The sequence below is a fragment of the Cyanidioschyzon merolae genome, chromosome 15, assembly GCF_000091205.1.
Source record: "Cyanidioschyzon merolae strain 10D DNA, chromosome 15, complete genome".
NCBI classification, from domain to species: domain Eukaryota; phylum Rhodophyta; class Bangiophyceae; order Cyanidiales; family Cyanidiaceae; genus Cyanidioschyzon; species Cyanidioschyzon merolae.
In genome coordinates this window covers 41-15,227 of record NC_010141.1, presented here as the reverse complement: position 1 = coordinate 15,227, position 15,187 = coordinate 41, and the positions used below count along the sequence as shown (strand labels likewise).

The 15,187-nt window shown below is 50.5% G+C and overlaps 2 protein-coding genes across 2 annotated transcripts, besides 1 other annotated feature; one reads left to right on the top strand and one right to left on the bottom strand.

Moving 5' to 3' along the window:
• Positions 1-692: 692 nt before the first annotated feature.
• On the top strand, positions 693-2,285 carry CYME_CMO003C (mannose-1-phosphate guanylyltransferase; the record flags this gene model as incomplete). The annotated part of the gene is made up of 1 exon (XM_005537385.1): positions 693-2,285. One exon carries the CDS (start codon positions 693-695, stop codon positions 2,283-2,285), a length of 1,593 nt encoding a protein of 530 aa, XP_005537442.1.
• A 270-nt stretch (positions 2,286-2,555) lies between these two features.
• Positions 2,556-5,784: a sequence feature (repetitive element).
• A 1,374-nt stretch (positions 5,785-7,158) lies between these two features.
• Positions 7,159-8,670, bottom strand: CYME_CMO001C (hypothetical protein; the record flags this gene model as incomplete). Its single annotated transcript, XM_005537384.1, has 1 exon — positions 7,159-8,670. The coding sequence occupies one exon, from the start codon at positions 8,668-8,670 to the stop codon at positions 7,159-7,161; it is 1,512 nt and encodes a 503-aa protein (XP_005537441.1).
• Positions 8,671-15,187: the final 6,517 nt, after the last annotated feature.

The following is a 15,187-nucleotide window of genomic DNA, read 5'->3' as shown; positions in this document are numbered from 1 at the left end:
CATGGACAAAACAGAGACAGGAGCGTCTGGGAGCTTATCCCGTGACAGGCGCCATGCTAATATCGAGCATCGTTCGCATTGATGGCTGCAATAAGAGGAGGACTCATCTTTTGATACGAAGCGATGATTTAACGTGACATTCCCAGTGAACTCGTAGCGTGATCGCGTAAGAAAGTCGTCCAGGGCCGACATGAAGTGTTTTCGTCGTAGTCCATCCAGCGGTGCAAATCGATGTTGCCTTGCGTTGCTTCCAAGCAGGAGCATCGAAACCTTTATGAGTTCATGGTTTGGACATGCTCCCTGAGCGGAGAGCAGAGCATCGGAAGGTCACACATATGACACGAGTGGTAGTTATCGGCTATTTTTCGAACCTTTATCCGAGGGCGTGGCAAATCGCCATAGTTTCAGGGACGTTTCGTGTTCCAGCGGCAAAGAGTCGAGGCAGCCACTCCAAAAAAGAACAAGAATCCCAAAACCATTTACGAATCCGTACGCCCTTATTTCTGAACTTCGATTGTTGAGTCCACATTGTTTCATAAAAGTTCGGAATAAATCGTAACACAAGAGCAGCGCGATCAGTTCAGTATTTCAGTCATAGTTGACACAGCTGTAGACCATTGATATCTGCCGTGGACGGGCGTGCCTCCACTGCCCAGAGACTACTGGATCTAGCAAGTGTTCCTCAAAGAAGCATGTCTCCTAGATTATACCGCACAGAGGCTAGTATGATGCCAGTTAAGTTTCTTCATTGTTCCCCGTCCGCATATGCAAAGCGAGTAAACCCTGAAATGGCTCATCGATCTAACCCCTTGAAAATCGTAGCTCGGCTACCGAGCGCTAAAAGAGGCGGCATAGCCGGCGCCTGCCACATCGCCATCGGCGCTGCCGTACAGCCTCAGCGCTTTCGTTTGACGCTTGCGCTCGAGTCGTGGAGCCGCGTTCTTCTTCCAGCGGCACCTCTGAAAGGGCAGTCGCTGATGAGCGCCAAGGCTGTGATACTAGTAGGAGGCGGGTCCAAGGGCACGCGCTTTCGCCCGTTATCCTTTGACCTGCCGAAGCCGTTGATCCCTATCGCGGGAAAGCCGATGATCCTGCATCACCTCGAACGATTGGCACAGGTCCCTGGGCTCTTCGAAGTGATTCTTCTCGGGTTTTACGACGAGAGTTTGTTCTCAGACTTCGTGCAGAACGCCTCGAACCACTTGGGTATTGGTGTGCGATACCTGCGCGAAGAGAGCTCCCTAGGCACAGCCGGCGGGATCTGGCGCTACCGCGACGCTATTCGCTCTGGCTCTCCCGAGGTGCTCTTCATATTACACTGCGACATAGCCTCCAGCTTTCCTCTCAACGATATGCTGGCGTTTCATCGCAAACACGGCAAACCACTAACTGTGCTGGGAAAGACGGTGCCTCCTTCCGGGGACGCAAGAGCGTACGGATGCATGGTGAAGCACCCCGATACCTGCGAACTCTTGCACTATGTAGAGAAACCCGAGACTTGGGTAAGCAACCTGATCAACTGTGGTATCTATATCGCAACGACAGGTTCATTTTATGAACTTCTGGAGAAGACGTGTGTAGAGTGCAGTCGCTGGGCGCTCACTGAGAACGCGAGCGGTGGAAGCCTTTTTAGCGTTAGCGAGAGCGACTGCAACCATATCAGACTCGAGCAGGATGTTATCATGCATTATGAGGGTCGGAAAGTTATATATATTTACGAGCACAAAGATTTTTGGTGTCAGATCAAGGAACCGGCCGCTGCGCTGCTTGCCTCGAAACTTTATCTGGAGCACTATGCTGAGGTGCATCCCGAGCAGCTTGCGGATCATGCTTACCGCCCGGAGGCATTAGCCTCCAGGCTCTTTACCAAGAGCACTGACGACCTAGGCCGTGGTTCAGTGACAATGAGTAGTACGAGTCCTACATTTGTAGGCGCTGTTTTCGTACACTCGACGGCCCGGGTGGCGTCGTCAGCGAAAGTGGGACCCAACGTTTCCATTGGAGCTGGCTGCGTGATTGGTGCAGGCGTTCGCCTTCAGCACTGCATCATCCTAGAAGATTGTGTAGTTAGAGAGCATGCGTATATCGCAAACAGCATCATCGGCTGGTCGTCGGTCATTGGGCCCTGGGCTCGTGTCGAGGGTGACGGCATCGAGTCCGAGGCCGGACGTGTCAGCGTCCTCGGATCGCATGTCGAGTGCGACGGCGGCGTTGTGATTCGCAACTGCATTGTGCTGCCTCACAAGACCTTGTCGACCTCTGCATCCGGTCAGATCATTCTCTAGATATGCAAAGCTCGGTCGCGGATGCTTTGGGCGACCCCAGGGCGCGCATGTTGGCAGTGGAGGGTATGGTTCAAGGCATGTGAAGGATGCGTTCTACTGCCAGTGTGCCGAATTCGGGAGAGTACCGGTCAGCAGAGAGACGCTGCAGGATGACGCAGACTACCGACCGCATATCCGATGAAAAGAGCATGCTTCAGAAGCATGGGTCGGGAAGAGCCCTGTCGACACTGAGTCCCGAACACTTCGGATACTTGCCCCAAGTTCTAGTCGATCCGAACGCCCTTCTAAAGTCGAACGACGTCGGGCGTGTACAGTAGTGGCGGCGACCGGGGCCCTAGACAAGAAGTCTTCAGCTGATGTGCAGACGCCTCCTCGTCTTTTCGGACCGGCCACCTACTACTGCTTCCAACGTTCTCTCATATAGTTCCACTTTGAGGGGTTGTCCAACAAAATTCCCTCTTGTCTACTCTGGAGGTCTATTCTCCAGCACCGCACATCTCCGTATATTGACTGCGGCGTTAAAGTCTCGGTTAACAAACTCCATACGTTTCTTGCCATCACTGGTTGTACTCACTAATGCAAGAAGTCCACGAACTTTCGCCCTCCTTCCTATTTGCTCGTCTGTCAGCGGTCCGTAATTGCTATTTCCTCAGGGCTCCTCTGGCACTTTTCCATCACGACCCTCTGAAGGGTACACCCCAGTTCATGGTGTGTATAGGACGTTCGGAACTCATCTATCGGTATTGTAACGAAAAGCCGTGGACACTCCTTGTACGTTCTTGTCGTTCGAGCTGGCGTAGTTCCTTCTTGGGTCTTCCATCGCCCTGCTCCGTACGCTATTACGAGCCTTTGAGTCTCGTCTTCTTTGAGGGCACTCAACTCATTAAAAAAGTTGGTAAACGCCCGCTGCCTCCCACCGTATAGATTCATACGCAAACGTGCCCACCGGGGCTTTGTATACTCCTCGTACAGTGCATCCCAATGGGCAACGCGATCATCCATGAATTTCAGAAAAGCCTGAAAGTCGGCACCTCGGCTAGTCACCTCGCTCAAAGCTTCCAGGTGCTCTTTCGTTCCTGCATTCCATATCTCGATTTTCTTCTTTGCATTCATCATACCGGATTCTCGATAGTATCTCGCTCTCGAGAACCTCAAAAGACGCATATATTTCTGACGCAAGTTACCATCAGTACCATCTTCCACACGCTACGGTGCTGCGATGGTTATGATATTCGTATTCCCAGGGGCCGCGCCAACGATATAGTGGTTATCCTGCACCTCCTGTGTCGCAGGATCCGCCTCCTTCCCATCTTCATCCTTCGCCGCGCCAACGACAAGGTCGCTATCCTCAACCTCCTGCATCGCAGGATCCTCCTCTTTGTTTTCTTCATCCTTCGTCAAGGGCGCAGTCGAAGGCGGAACTGGACGATCTTTCTTCAACCGCCGATAGTGTACACACAAGGCTACTCCATCGGTTTCGATCATCCCAGTGAACAACTTTTGCTCGCTCACTTTCAGACGTTTGAAATCGAAGATATTCTTCCAGGACGTCTCCCAGTTTTCACCGCTGAACTCCTTCCTGTTAACATTGAACTCGGGACTGATCTCCTTCATGATGCCGTGAAGGACGCCTGAATCGATACTCACAAAATGTGACCTGATGTTGCACATTGGAACCACGTCGAAGCGCTTCCCCATCAGGAAAGCCTTCCGTCTCTCCCACTCTTCATTTTTCCCTATTCACCATCATCTCCGCCTTGCGTTCGAGCTCTCGGTCGAGAAACACGAAATACCGTAGGACGAGGCGATAGTATCTGTCCTTATCTTTTTTCAACTCTGATATCTTTCCTGCTGGATTCGCCAACCCCAGTACCGCACAGTGCTTTTGTACAACCGCACGGATGACGGAATCCTAATTCGTACTCTCGTTTGACGCCTTCTTCACGACAAATTCGACCTCATCTTCATGCTTGCGATCGTTCGTGATGCCTTTGATAATCGTCCATATCCCTTTGCAAGAGATGCCAGGGTAGAGCGCAAACACGGCGCGTATCATGAAACGTTCGAGGTTCATTGCCAAATAGTTCTTCAGATTCGTGAGGTACTTCATCGCCCCATAGCTTTAAATATCCGCGTCACCCTTGTATCGGGCACCCTAGAAGCGGAATTCCGCGTAGTTTTCGTGAAGAGCGTGAACCCGCTCGTTTGCCTTCCGCGCTTTCTCTGTGCCAGGCATCAGCTGACGAATAAACATCTTGTCGAAAAACTCGTCAGGAACATCGACTGTTTCCATGTGCGTCACGTCGCGGTACATCTCCCTCGCCAAATGCATCAGTCCTGACGAAGCCTTGACAATACTCTTGGAGTACGAGTCGACACGTTTTTCGATAGCGTCTCGCAGCTTTTCCCTGTACGGATCCTTGATATGTCCAAGAAGAAAGGTTTTCACCATCATCTCGTCGTACAGCCGTCCTTTTTGCCGCATTCGACGTAGGACTTCCCCCCTTCGGTTCTTCTTCTCTTCCTTTTCTTCCGGACTCGGCACTATTTTTTGTTTTTTTCTGGCAGCCGGCGTCCCTGGGCCTCCAGAATAATCAACTTCCGTTTCCATAACCATCCTTCTTTTTTCTTTATGAGAAAGAGAGCACTCTCGAGCACGTCTGCGATTAACTGCGAAAAATCACTTGAACACACTTGGTTGAAGTTCAAAACACAATCGAACAAATAAGTATAGTTTGCTGTGACGTCAACACCGTTACAACATGTACATGATAGCGTTACGCTAATGATCAGGATCACTGTTTCCTTCAACAGCGAGACGCGCGCCATGACTCATGCCTGCTAGATACAGAGGTGCGCGTATCGAGCGAGCTATAGAGAAGAAGAGAAGAGAATAGCCACTATCTAGCTATCCGGCAAAAACATCTTCCTCTCTTTACGGTAAGCTATAAAAGGGCGAAAGGTTTACCGCATTTCCGAAACTGTACCCTCCAGGCGAAAGGTCCCGAGAGCGAACGAGTCTGCCCGGCTCCTGCTAAGTGCTTCTCCCAGTGGTGGGTGCAGTGGCGATACCTGAGCAATTCATCTGCAACGCAGTCCAAGTTGGGACTAGGGGTGTCTAGGCTGCGTCTGGGCGTCGCACTGGTCGTGATGGTTTCGTAATACGTTGCTTCGCGCTACCGGAGGCAGTAGGTCTGTCTGCGCATCTTGCAGGTATGCTAAATGATTGTGTGCTCCGACCTCGTGTTGGATAAACCACGCCTAGAGTCGACGCTTTAAGTGGTACGGAAAAGCCGTTCTGTCTCCTTGCAGCATCTGCTCCAGCTGTATAGGCGCTAAGGCGGGTGCTCACGGCAGGCTCAGCGCATGATAGAACGTACAATACGACCAGTATATCCGAAAGAAAAAATTCATGAAACTTGAAGTAGGTTGGGGCATGATGGACGCGTCCCGAACGCCACTACCCATCCATCCCGAACTCTGGGATCCGTGGTAAATGGAAGGGCCGAGTGAAACCAAAAAAAGGATGGCAGCCTTGTCCGCACCAGCATGGACACATTATGGTATATTTAGAATTAACTGTATAGCTAAAAGAATCATGCCTACGGCTTCGTTTGCGGTTGGAGGCAGCATTAGACCTATGTATATAACTGTGATTATTGCTTTATATCCGAGGTTCCGCTCGTGCTGCTATTCGCGAGCGGCTTGCAGTGACCGCACCTACACGCTGGATAACGAATCACGCGTGTTGTTGAGCAGATGCTCTGGATCTGAAGCGGGTATTCGTGGATACCATAGTGCGAAACATCGCGGCTAGTAAAGATGGAGCGTTGAGAGAGAGCACCATTCTGAATGGGTTCTGGTACTGTCACCCCGGAGAGCTGAGACTACATTCTATGCCATAGAAGAGAGAGCGACAATTCTGCGCGCTAATGTTCCAGATGAAGATTTTTTGCGAGCTGAAGAAGTATCTTTTGTGGCAGTGTTTGACGCCAAGGTGAGCGGAATGCAACAGTGTACGCAAAATCCACTACAGCAATGTGGGTTCCTGCTGGGAGTTTCGTCTAGATTCCATTTGCGGAACTATTTTGTGACGCGCTTGACAATGGCCACCATCTGGGGACCGGTTGCCACGTCATACGAGGTTGCTCTGGTTTGCCCACAGCCGTTCTCGCATGCTGCGTCTGCGACATGCAGAAAGCCGGCCTTTGACTGGAACGGCGGAGGAGTTGGTCTGGATCGCCTGCATGCTGGAAGCAATGACGGTTGACTGGATCCTGCACCTGGACAGAAGGGACTCAAGGGCCACAAAGCGTTACACCTGCTCCCTGCGAGGCCTACCGCTCTTGAGGAAGACTAGGGAAGAGCTCTGTGAGCTTTGCCGCACCTCAGTCCGCAAGGGTACTCACCGAACATCTCCTCCTTCCACGTTTCGGAGAAATAATTCACACCCAAAGAAAACAATTTAGAGTGGTGTTCCTTTTGCTGAGCATGCGGGTTCTCCCTGCAAACGTTGTACTGAGTGGCTCTGCTCTTGTCGCAAGCATTAAGACCGCATTGCCAGCTCAATTTTCGGTCCAAGATTTCGGTCCATTGAATGGGCGCATCGGCCCCTGGTGACTTTGATGATTGCATCAGGAAATGACTCTTTCAGAGGCAAATTCGTTCAACGAGAAGCACGATAGCATCCTTGGCACGCAGGTGGACGCGAAAGCGTACAGCAGAGTCGAGAAACGAATCCAGCTGCACGTGTACGTCATCCCAGTCTAAAGGTTTCTACAGTATCTCATTCACGTTTCACTTTCAAACGCATGGATTCGCACGGATCGGATTCTCTGCATACCACAATGCCCAGTTCGGTGCTTCGAGGTCTTCAACGGAACATGAATGTCACGATGATTGACGGGAATGGTGTTCTACTCACGGGTCCAGACAGGGTCGTTGATGGGGAAGCTGATGCTGTTGTTGTTGTAATAGAACCTGTAGCTGAGGATTGAGAAACAGAGGGTAACGCGGATGCGGTGAATGTCGGTGACATCGTTGACGGCATCGAGGGTGGTGCTGCTGTCGGACATGAGCACACACATGTGCACATAACGGTCGGAGGGCCAGTGTAGCACCCTGGAGGGTACTGGGTGGATGGCATGTATGTCGGTGGAGGCGGGTTTGGCGCAGTCATCGTCCCGGTCCAATGAGAATGAGTCTTGGTATGGGAGCAGCTCGATGTTGCAGTTGCCGTCCACGGAGGCGTCATGGTCGATGCCGAAGGTGATGGTGACGGCATATATGTGTGTGGCGTAGCTGATGATGTGGAGGTTGACGTTGATGGCGATGGCATCATCGGAGTTGGCATCGCAGATGTTGTCGCGGTGGAAGGTGATGGTAGAGGTTCCATGGTGCTCGGTAAAACCGTTGATATCCCCGTTGTTGTTGGCGTCGGTAGCATCGTTGGCGTCGTCGGAACCAAAGTAGCTGATGGTGACGGTGGTGTTGGTGACAAAGAGAGCGATGGTGTTCCCACCAAGCTGATAATGGTATTCGGCATAGAAGGCAAGGCGCCCCCCGGCGCACGTCTCCCAACGGGCTCAGTTGGCAGCCACTGACTTTGTTCACGCTCCGTTTGGGACACAGCGGGTACTTGTGCTGCATCGCGGATGCCAGTCTTCTGCAATCTTGCCTTAATCCAGGAAAGTCGAGAATTCATGGCCCGAAGTATTCCTCTTGATGACGTGATTGCGTCCTGGTTTGTAGGCACCCAGAGGCATCTGTAGCGATGCTGGAAACGATTCTCAAAAATTTCGTACTTCGTACCCGCATTTAGTGTGCTTTGCATCCCGAGGCCTTGATCTTGCTTCCCAATATACTCCGGGTACCTTTGAGCAGCGTCCTTCATTTCCGAATAGGAGCGTATGCAGGAGCAAATGAGACACACTTTGCGATACTCATATGCCAAGCAGACTCGGGCGTCTTTCTGTTCGCACTCAGAGTTGCAATCAACTCGCGTGTCCACAACACTGACCTTTTCCTGTCTTTGTCGCAAAAGATTATACCACATGCTGTTTGTGAAGCCCCTTGAATGTTGGACTCTATCTTCCACCTGTTGCAGTCTGTTACGATGTGGCTCATTTCGTGAACATGCTTGTTCCTTTGTTGCACACCCATTTGAAGTATCATGCCTGACGCAATATCTCTCAATTTTGCATGTGGGAACGTAGCTCGCTGGGCTGCAAGATATCTTCGTCGCCAGCCCCTGCGTAGGTCTCGCTCCAAGACTTGTTTTGTCTGCTTCCTGAAAAGCTGAGCAGAGCTGGGCCCATATCATCAGCAATAAAATAATACCTGTCCTCAACAATGGGTTGTACTGAAAACCGCGCGTTCGTAGCATGTTCGTTGGAGACAATTTATGTCTACAAGAAGCCCAAAGATTATCTCGTGTTGAAGCTCTGAGCCCAAGCGTGCGCACACCGATCTATGTCTTGTCCTCTGGACACGTAAGCGTTAATCTCGTTGCTGCATCCTCATTCTGCCACGTATTGGTGGGTTTGCCATCCCGTCTTCTCCGCCCGCGAAATCTCCTGCGAGCGAATCGAGCGCGCATTCGCGATCGCCAAATATGTACGCCCAGCCAGCGCTGCACGGAACACGTGTCCACGTGCGGCTCTGAGCTCCCACTTTGGACGTCAGGAACAGCGATAAGGGCTCATTTCTGATTCCGGCGCCATCGCGCGAGACGAGAAGCTAAAGCTAGAGCCGGATTCTGTAACGGATAGGTCGTGTTCACCGGTATTTAAAGAAACAGTATGTACACGTTTTGAATACAACCAGAAAGTAATCCTTGCTGGCACAGAATCAGATCTCGAGACCCAAATATTGCGCGTGAGTCTTCAGTGGCCGCAGAAGATAGTAGCTAAGTATTTCCTCTGTTACCGCCAGTTGTGATGTAGGAAGTCTGATCGGCTGAGTCACTCTGTTGCTGGCAGATCTGAAAGCAGCGGTCGCACGCAGTCGAGAGTATCGCAATGCACTTTGATATGCTCTGGCATATCCCATAGCGAAATTTTCTAGTTGAGGGCTCCCGCTCCATATCCGGGGAAGGTTCCGTCGAGGCTCTCAGCGAGACGGCCAGCAAAGAGAGCCTGTGAACTGAGGTGGGGATCGCCTATTCGAGAAACAACTGTCTCACAAGCTTGTGACGTTAGAGCATCCATCTGGCAGACATTTGCAGAGATTTTTGGATTCTTCAAAGTCGTGAACACGTTCGTACCGTCATGGCAGCTCGTCAGGATCCGCTCGCGATTCGAAACAGTAACGCATCGTGCTTGGAGGACGAAGAAATTCAACGATGAACTGCGAATGAATCTGTGCCAGGCAGTATTTTGGGCAGATAAATTAGTCGAACATGTCCAGGGTGCCCCTGGGGTAAAAACGAAAATCAGCGGTTTCACGATTTGGCGGAAGGACCTTCAACGTGTACGAGCACCTGGGTCAAGTTACACACGGACTTTTCAGAGGTGGGCTCAAAGCAAAGTCCAACATCGCGAAACGGTGGGAATATATATGCACATCTGCAAGGGATATATCGATCCCGAGGGTCCTACGCATTGGCTGCGCATCTTGAAAGTGTCGCACTGTAAGTAAAGGCGGGCATAAGCAGACTCTACGAGCCAAAAATGTGACCAGGAGGCCCGAATTATACACGAGATTCTAGGAATTGCATGGCAAATCCGTTCTGTCACTTTGCTGCCTCCGCGCCAGCATTAGAGGTGCTCGTGCAGCATCCTGGGGCAGACAAAGGCACAAGAGAGCTCGAACTGACAACAATCATTGAAATCAACTCGAAGCGGCCACTGGAGACATCTGATAATACGGGCCGAAACGATTCTGAATTTACCGTGTACCGTTCTCGACCGTACAAATATGAGTTTTGCATTTGAATATAACCGGCCTGTCAATCAAAATAATGGATACCTACTCGGACGCTGCACGAAGACCGATGATTAAGTATGTTCCAATTAGCAGAAGCTTGATGCTTTGAAAAAATTTGCACACGCATGCTATCATAAGCAGGCTGGCAACACAGCAGTGCTTGTTTACGGCTCACATCCTTATGGTGGTGGCAAGTGGACGCCGAACTTACGCCCAGTGTGGATTTCAAGAAATATGATCAGATGATACAGAGAAAGAGGAAGTTTTCGTACTGAGTCGTAGCCGGCCGCGTCCGCATTTGCGACAGACGCCTTGCTAGAGTTTTTGAATCTTTCGGCTCTGCACAGCCATGCGAGACGCGATATTGGTAGAGACTAAGGCCGTGCTTTGCATATGCAATACCGTCTGGATCAAACTGGTACCGTATCCGGAAAGAGAAGGCATTCTTCTTAGCATGACTGGTTGTCTCCGTGTATTTAAGGACATAGATTTGAGTCTACCAAAATTGCTGCCAGAATGCACTCGAAGCTCCGAGTTTTACAGACCTGTATCGACTCTAAATCAGAATGATTGCCATCCAAACGCTGCCAGAAAATTACAACCCCAGCCGTACCACTCCCTTGTTTGCGCTGCAGCGCTCTTGTGCAGGGCACAATGACGAATATATATGGGTACCTTGAGTTTACTGCGTGCACTGCTCCTCATATACGAACAGAAAGGCAATTCATGTCTGTACATAAAATCGACGCACGTTTGCTTCCTATTAAATCGTGCGCACGGATCCGGGAGAGAATTTGGACCCGAGGCTACAATCGTGCAGGCACTAAGAGAAATATTTATCGTTTTAGACTAGAAATGTCTCGTTACGGGAGCGCCCTGCGTAGATCTGCCTTATTCAGGTTGCGGTGCTTGCACGATTTCGAGGAGGGTACATCAGAATACTTTCCGGAAACTCTAGGTGGTAAGCCCAGAAGCAGCACGAAGAGCAACAACAACGGCTTAATGCCCCTATATCCGATAGACTCCAGGGAACTCGATTTTCTCAGTAACGTTTGTTTTCCGGTGCGGAACCGTCCGGATTTACCATATGCGACCACAATATATGTTTGTAGTGAGACTCTTGGTTATGGTACACTTCGTTCAGAGTATGCACACAACTGATGGAATTCTTCATTCCGAAGATACTGTGTTCTGGGCCTGGATCAGTTCTAGTGCTTCTACAGGTAGCTCTCGTAGCTAAGGCGTTCATGGTGGTTCATATACCAGAAACATGCTTCCGGCTCGGGACGGTGCGGCCTCCCGGACCGGTGCTAGCGGAGTGCTCTGGTTATTTGGCAGTCGTGACACGTGCGGCGTCTTCAATAATCTCTGGGACAATTATCGTAACAAATTCTCATGGATATAGGTTGGAGGTTCTGAGGCACTCAATTCTTCAGGTGTATAAGGCTCCGTTGGAGCGGCCAAGAACGATGACATACCGCCCTCGAGAAAGCAATCCGCTGCCTGGACAGGAATTGATGGGAACTTTTGGTAACATGGAAGCTGGAATTTGAACTAGGGCTACAGTGATGCGTCAGTGCAAAATCTATTGCCTGGCGAATGAACTTAGGTGCAGCGATTCTACGAGGCCAATGCGTCCCCGAGGTACGGTTCTCTGGAGAGCCCATCTACGAGCGACGCGCCCGAGGCACGGTAGCATGCCCAACTTGTGTTGGCTTAGATGGCCATTTATATCCCTTTTGTCCAGCTGGAAGTCTTGGTAAATCTCTTTATTGTGGCTTGTGAGAGTACAACACAGTGACCACCGAATAGAGCTGGATTAGCCGCACTTAAAAGCAAATCCCATATGAAAGCTGCGATACATTTCGCTAAGCATTTCGAACAGTTATTCCACTGGACGCTTCGGACCAAAAGATTCCGAGAGCCTAATGACAACTATCAGCTCCTTGACTGTTTCGGACTGATTGACGTATGAGTAGGGTATCTGAGAGATATATGGAAGTTGAAATTTTGTTCTGTTGTATAGAATTGGATGCATGTGGGAGACAGCGTAGGTTTCACTGGGGCACGAAACGGCAAACAGGGAATATCGGGTTGAGTAACACTCCGGGGTCACAGATTTGGCGCGTCTGGCACCGTAGGTCCAGCGAACACCCTATATCTCTTTGGTGGTACTTGCTCAATCGCTCATTATTAATCTTCCTCAGAACTTTTTTACCCTTCGTGGATAATGACCTTTACACATCCAATCTTAAGAGTCTTGAATAAACTTGAAGGGCTTCCGTGGACACAACAGACGGAGCATCCATTTGCGGTGAGCTTATCAAGACAAGCAATGCAATGCATCGATACGCGCAATATTACGCAGTTCTTTGTACTACTGAACACAAAGAAACGATCGTTGTCCGGGGAGGATATGTTTCTACTCTCTGTAATGATCTCTTCACCTTATGCGTCGAGACGAGGTCATTGTCAACGACACTAGCACCATCACCGACGCTGTTCTCTACGGCAACATTGATGGTATCATCGACGCGCTAAGTTGCAGAGCCTCCATCGGGTACGATGAACGTGATGAAATGCAGATCTCTATTGGCGAAGGCTCTCCATTCTGCTCTCCAGCGGGTCGCTATGTACCGAACAATCGTCAGGGCAATAGACCGGTGATAAGCGAGCTGCTTTCTGGCATGGCTGTAATCGACGCCGATAGGCGTGAGCAACTGATCGATGACCCTTTCCCGGTATGGTTACGCAACGAGACCGGCACTACAGCGGAGAACCAAGTGATCAAGACGCCCTCTGGTGGCAGCTGCGGTTGACGAGCTACCACCTGGTGTATACGATGCATATACAATCTGGTGTTTTTAGCACTATAGTTACCACCGCGTCGAGCTTTTCACGAAAGCAGCAGCAGCACATACGACAGGACACTGAGGTGAGACCCAGCCATAGCAGCAGCCCTTGCACCCGTATCGGTAGATGCGACGCTCTGGTGGACATCGCAGCACAGCTGCTGGACCACTCGGTGGCAGGCAATACCGCTGTGGCGCATGATGGCCTCTATGCACCGCTGACGTGCACATGGCGTCTTGGGGTCGATAGAGCCCTTGCAAGCTGGTACACAACGTTCGCATCAAGTGCGATGGCACCTGCTGCGCAGTGGCCTGCTCGTGAGAATGCGCTGACAAGAATATGGGACACAGCGTTCGGCTCAGACGGCACATTGGGTATCTTGCCATGTGCAGATGGACTGCATGGAATATACCAGTGCAGCGCGTTTGTTCGGCGAGGGCTTTCATAATTAATATACCTGCAACTTGCTGAGCAGCCGCAATGATTTATTGGAACAGCAGTACGGTGACACATTTCGAGATCCAATGCGTGCTATCTTGTATTTTATCCGCGTTATGTTGCTCGTATGCCATTCAAGACGGAAGTGTATCCTACAACAACAATCCCCACCATGTAAGGCATGAATGAAATCTTCGTCCCAGAATGGAGGGCAATGTACTATTCACGAAAAGGTATACCCCATTGTGGAGACCAGTGGGTTTATATTAATCTACATATGGGCTGCATCGGAGCTTATACTCGTGGATGAGTACAGAATTACGTGTAGTTCACTGAAGAATGAACCATCCGCAATTCACTTCTTTCGATGGTTTGGGATGGTATGGTGGCTACCGAGTTGCTGAACGTTCCTATTTGACTGTACATTCATCTCTGAATGATAATGGTCTGCGCTGTGGAATGTGTCTTGGAGTAGTAATGTGCATGCATATAGATTTTTACGGCTTGGAAGCTACCAGAAACAGCTTTCGAGCATATACCCTCGAACCGAAAAAACAATATAAATGTTCCTTGATCCAGAGTGGCCCCAAACGGCAGCGGGAGCAGTGGTCTATTGTGGAAAAGCTTACCACTCCCTCATAGGAAAGCGCAACAACGGAAAGTCACGGGAATAGGTGTGAAAGCATGGTACGCATATTCGCTTGAGCGATTTCTGACGAGATATGGCGTCCCGAAACAGCATTGGCATACACATAACCCTAGAGTGCGGTCGACTCTCCCTGGAGACAAGCATCTGCAGCCCCGCAGCATACGTCGATGAAGAGGAGTCTTGTACCAGCAGGTATCCACTCTGTTACGTACTTCGTGTTCCAAGAAGAATAGACAAGCTCCAAATATCCTGACAGAGCTGAACGACGTTTATGTTTCAAGAGAAAATTATACAACGGCTCTCTCCTTAAACGCGCATTCGTGTCGGTATTGCCGGTCCACATGTACACCTCCGCTAACATAAGCCTAAGCCGTTGGTAAGACCCACCAGGTCAGGTCGGTTTGCACGATCCGGGACTACAAACGCTCCATTGCAGCAAATTTTTTTCAAAGGTCGCATACTCAGAAAGTATTTGCAGGCCAGCCTACCCGAAGCTCAAAAGGGATTGCGCTATTCAAAGCAGCCCGTCCCGTTCAACGCAGCCGCGCCTCGATGAATCCGGATTAAACTTGGACTTCCGGTCCTTCTGCTGTGTTTGTCCTCGTCCGAGTACATTCAGTGGCAAAACCAGCTGCAGTCACAAAGTTTCGGCCGCAGCAGAAGCCGGTATGTCCAACTAGTGCATGGAGCAACCGGCCACTTCCAGTCGCGATGCCCAGCAAGGTCCAATTCGTTTTCAGTGACAACGAGGCGCCGAGCAGCAACCGTATAAACAAGAGAAGTAGCGAGTCATCAAAGTCCGGGGCCCAGGAGCTTCGAAACCAACGTTTCGATCCCACAGATCAGAAGCAGCGGCAAGCATTCGTAGAGACACGATGATCTCGTAGCCTGGAGAAGGATTGACGCTTGGAGGCTCCGAACTTAAGCCTGGTCGTTCTGACGGCCTATGTCGCAAATTGGACATTGGCAAGTGGTGCATTTTCGATTTTCTTGTGATCCAGAATCATTGGCCTGAACCAGGGGAGCCTCGAATACT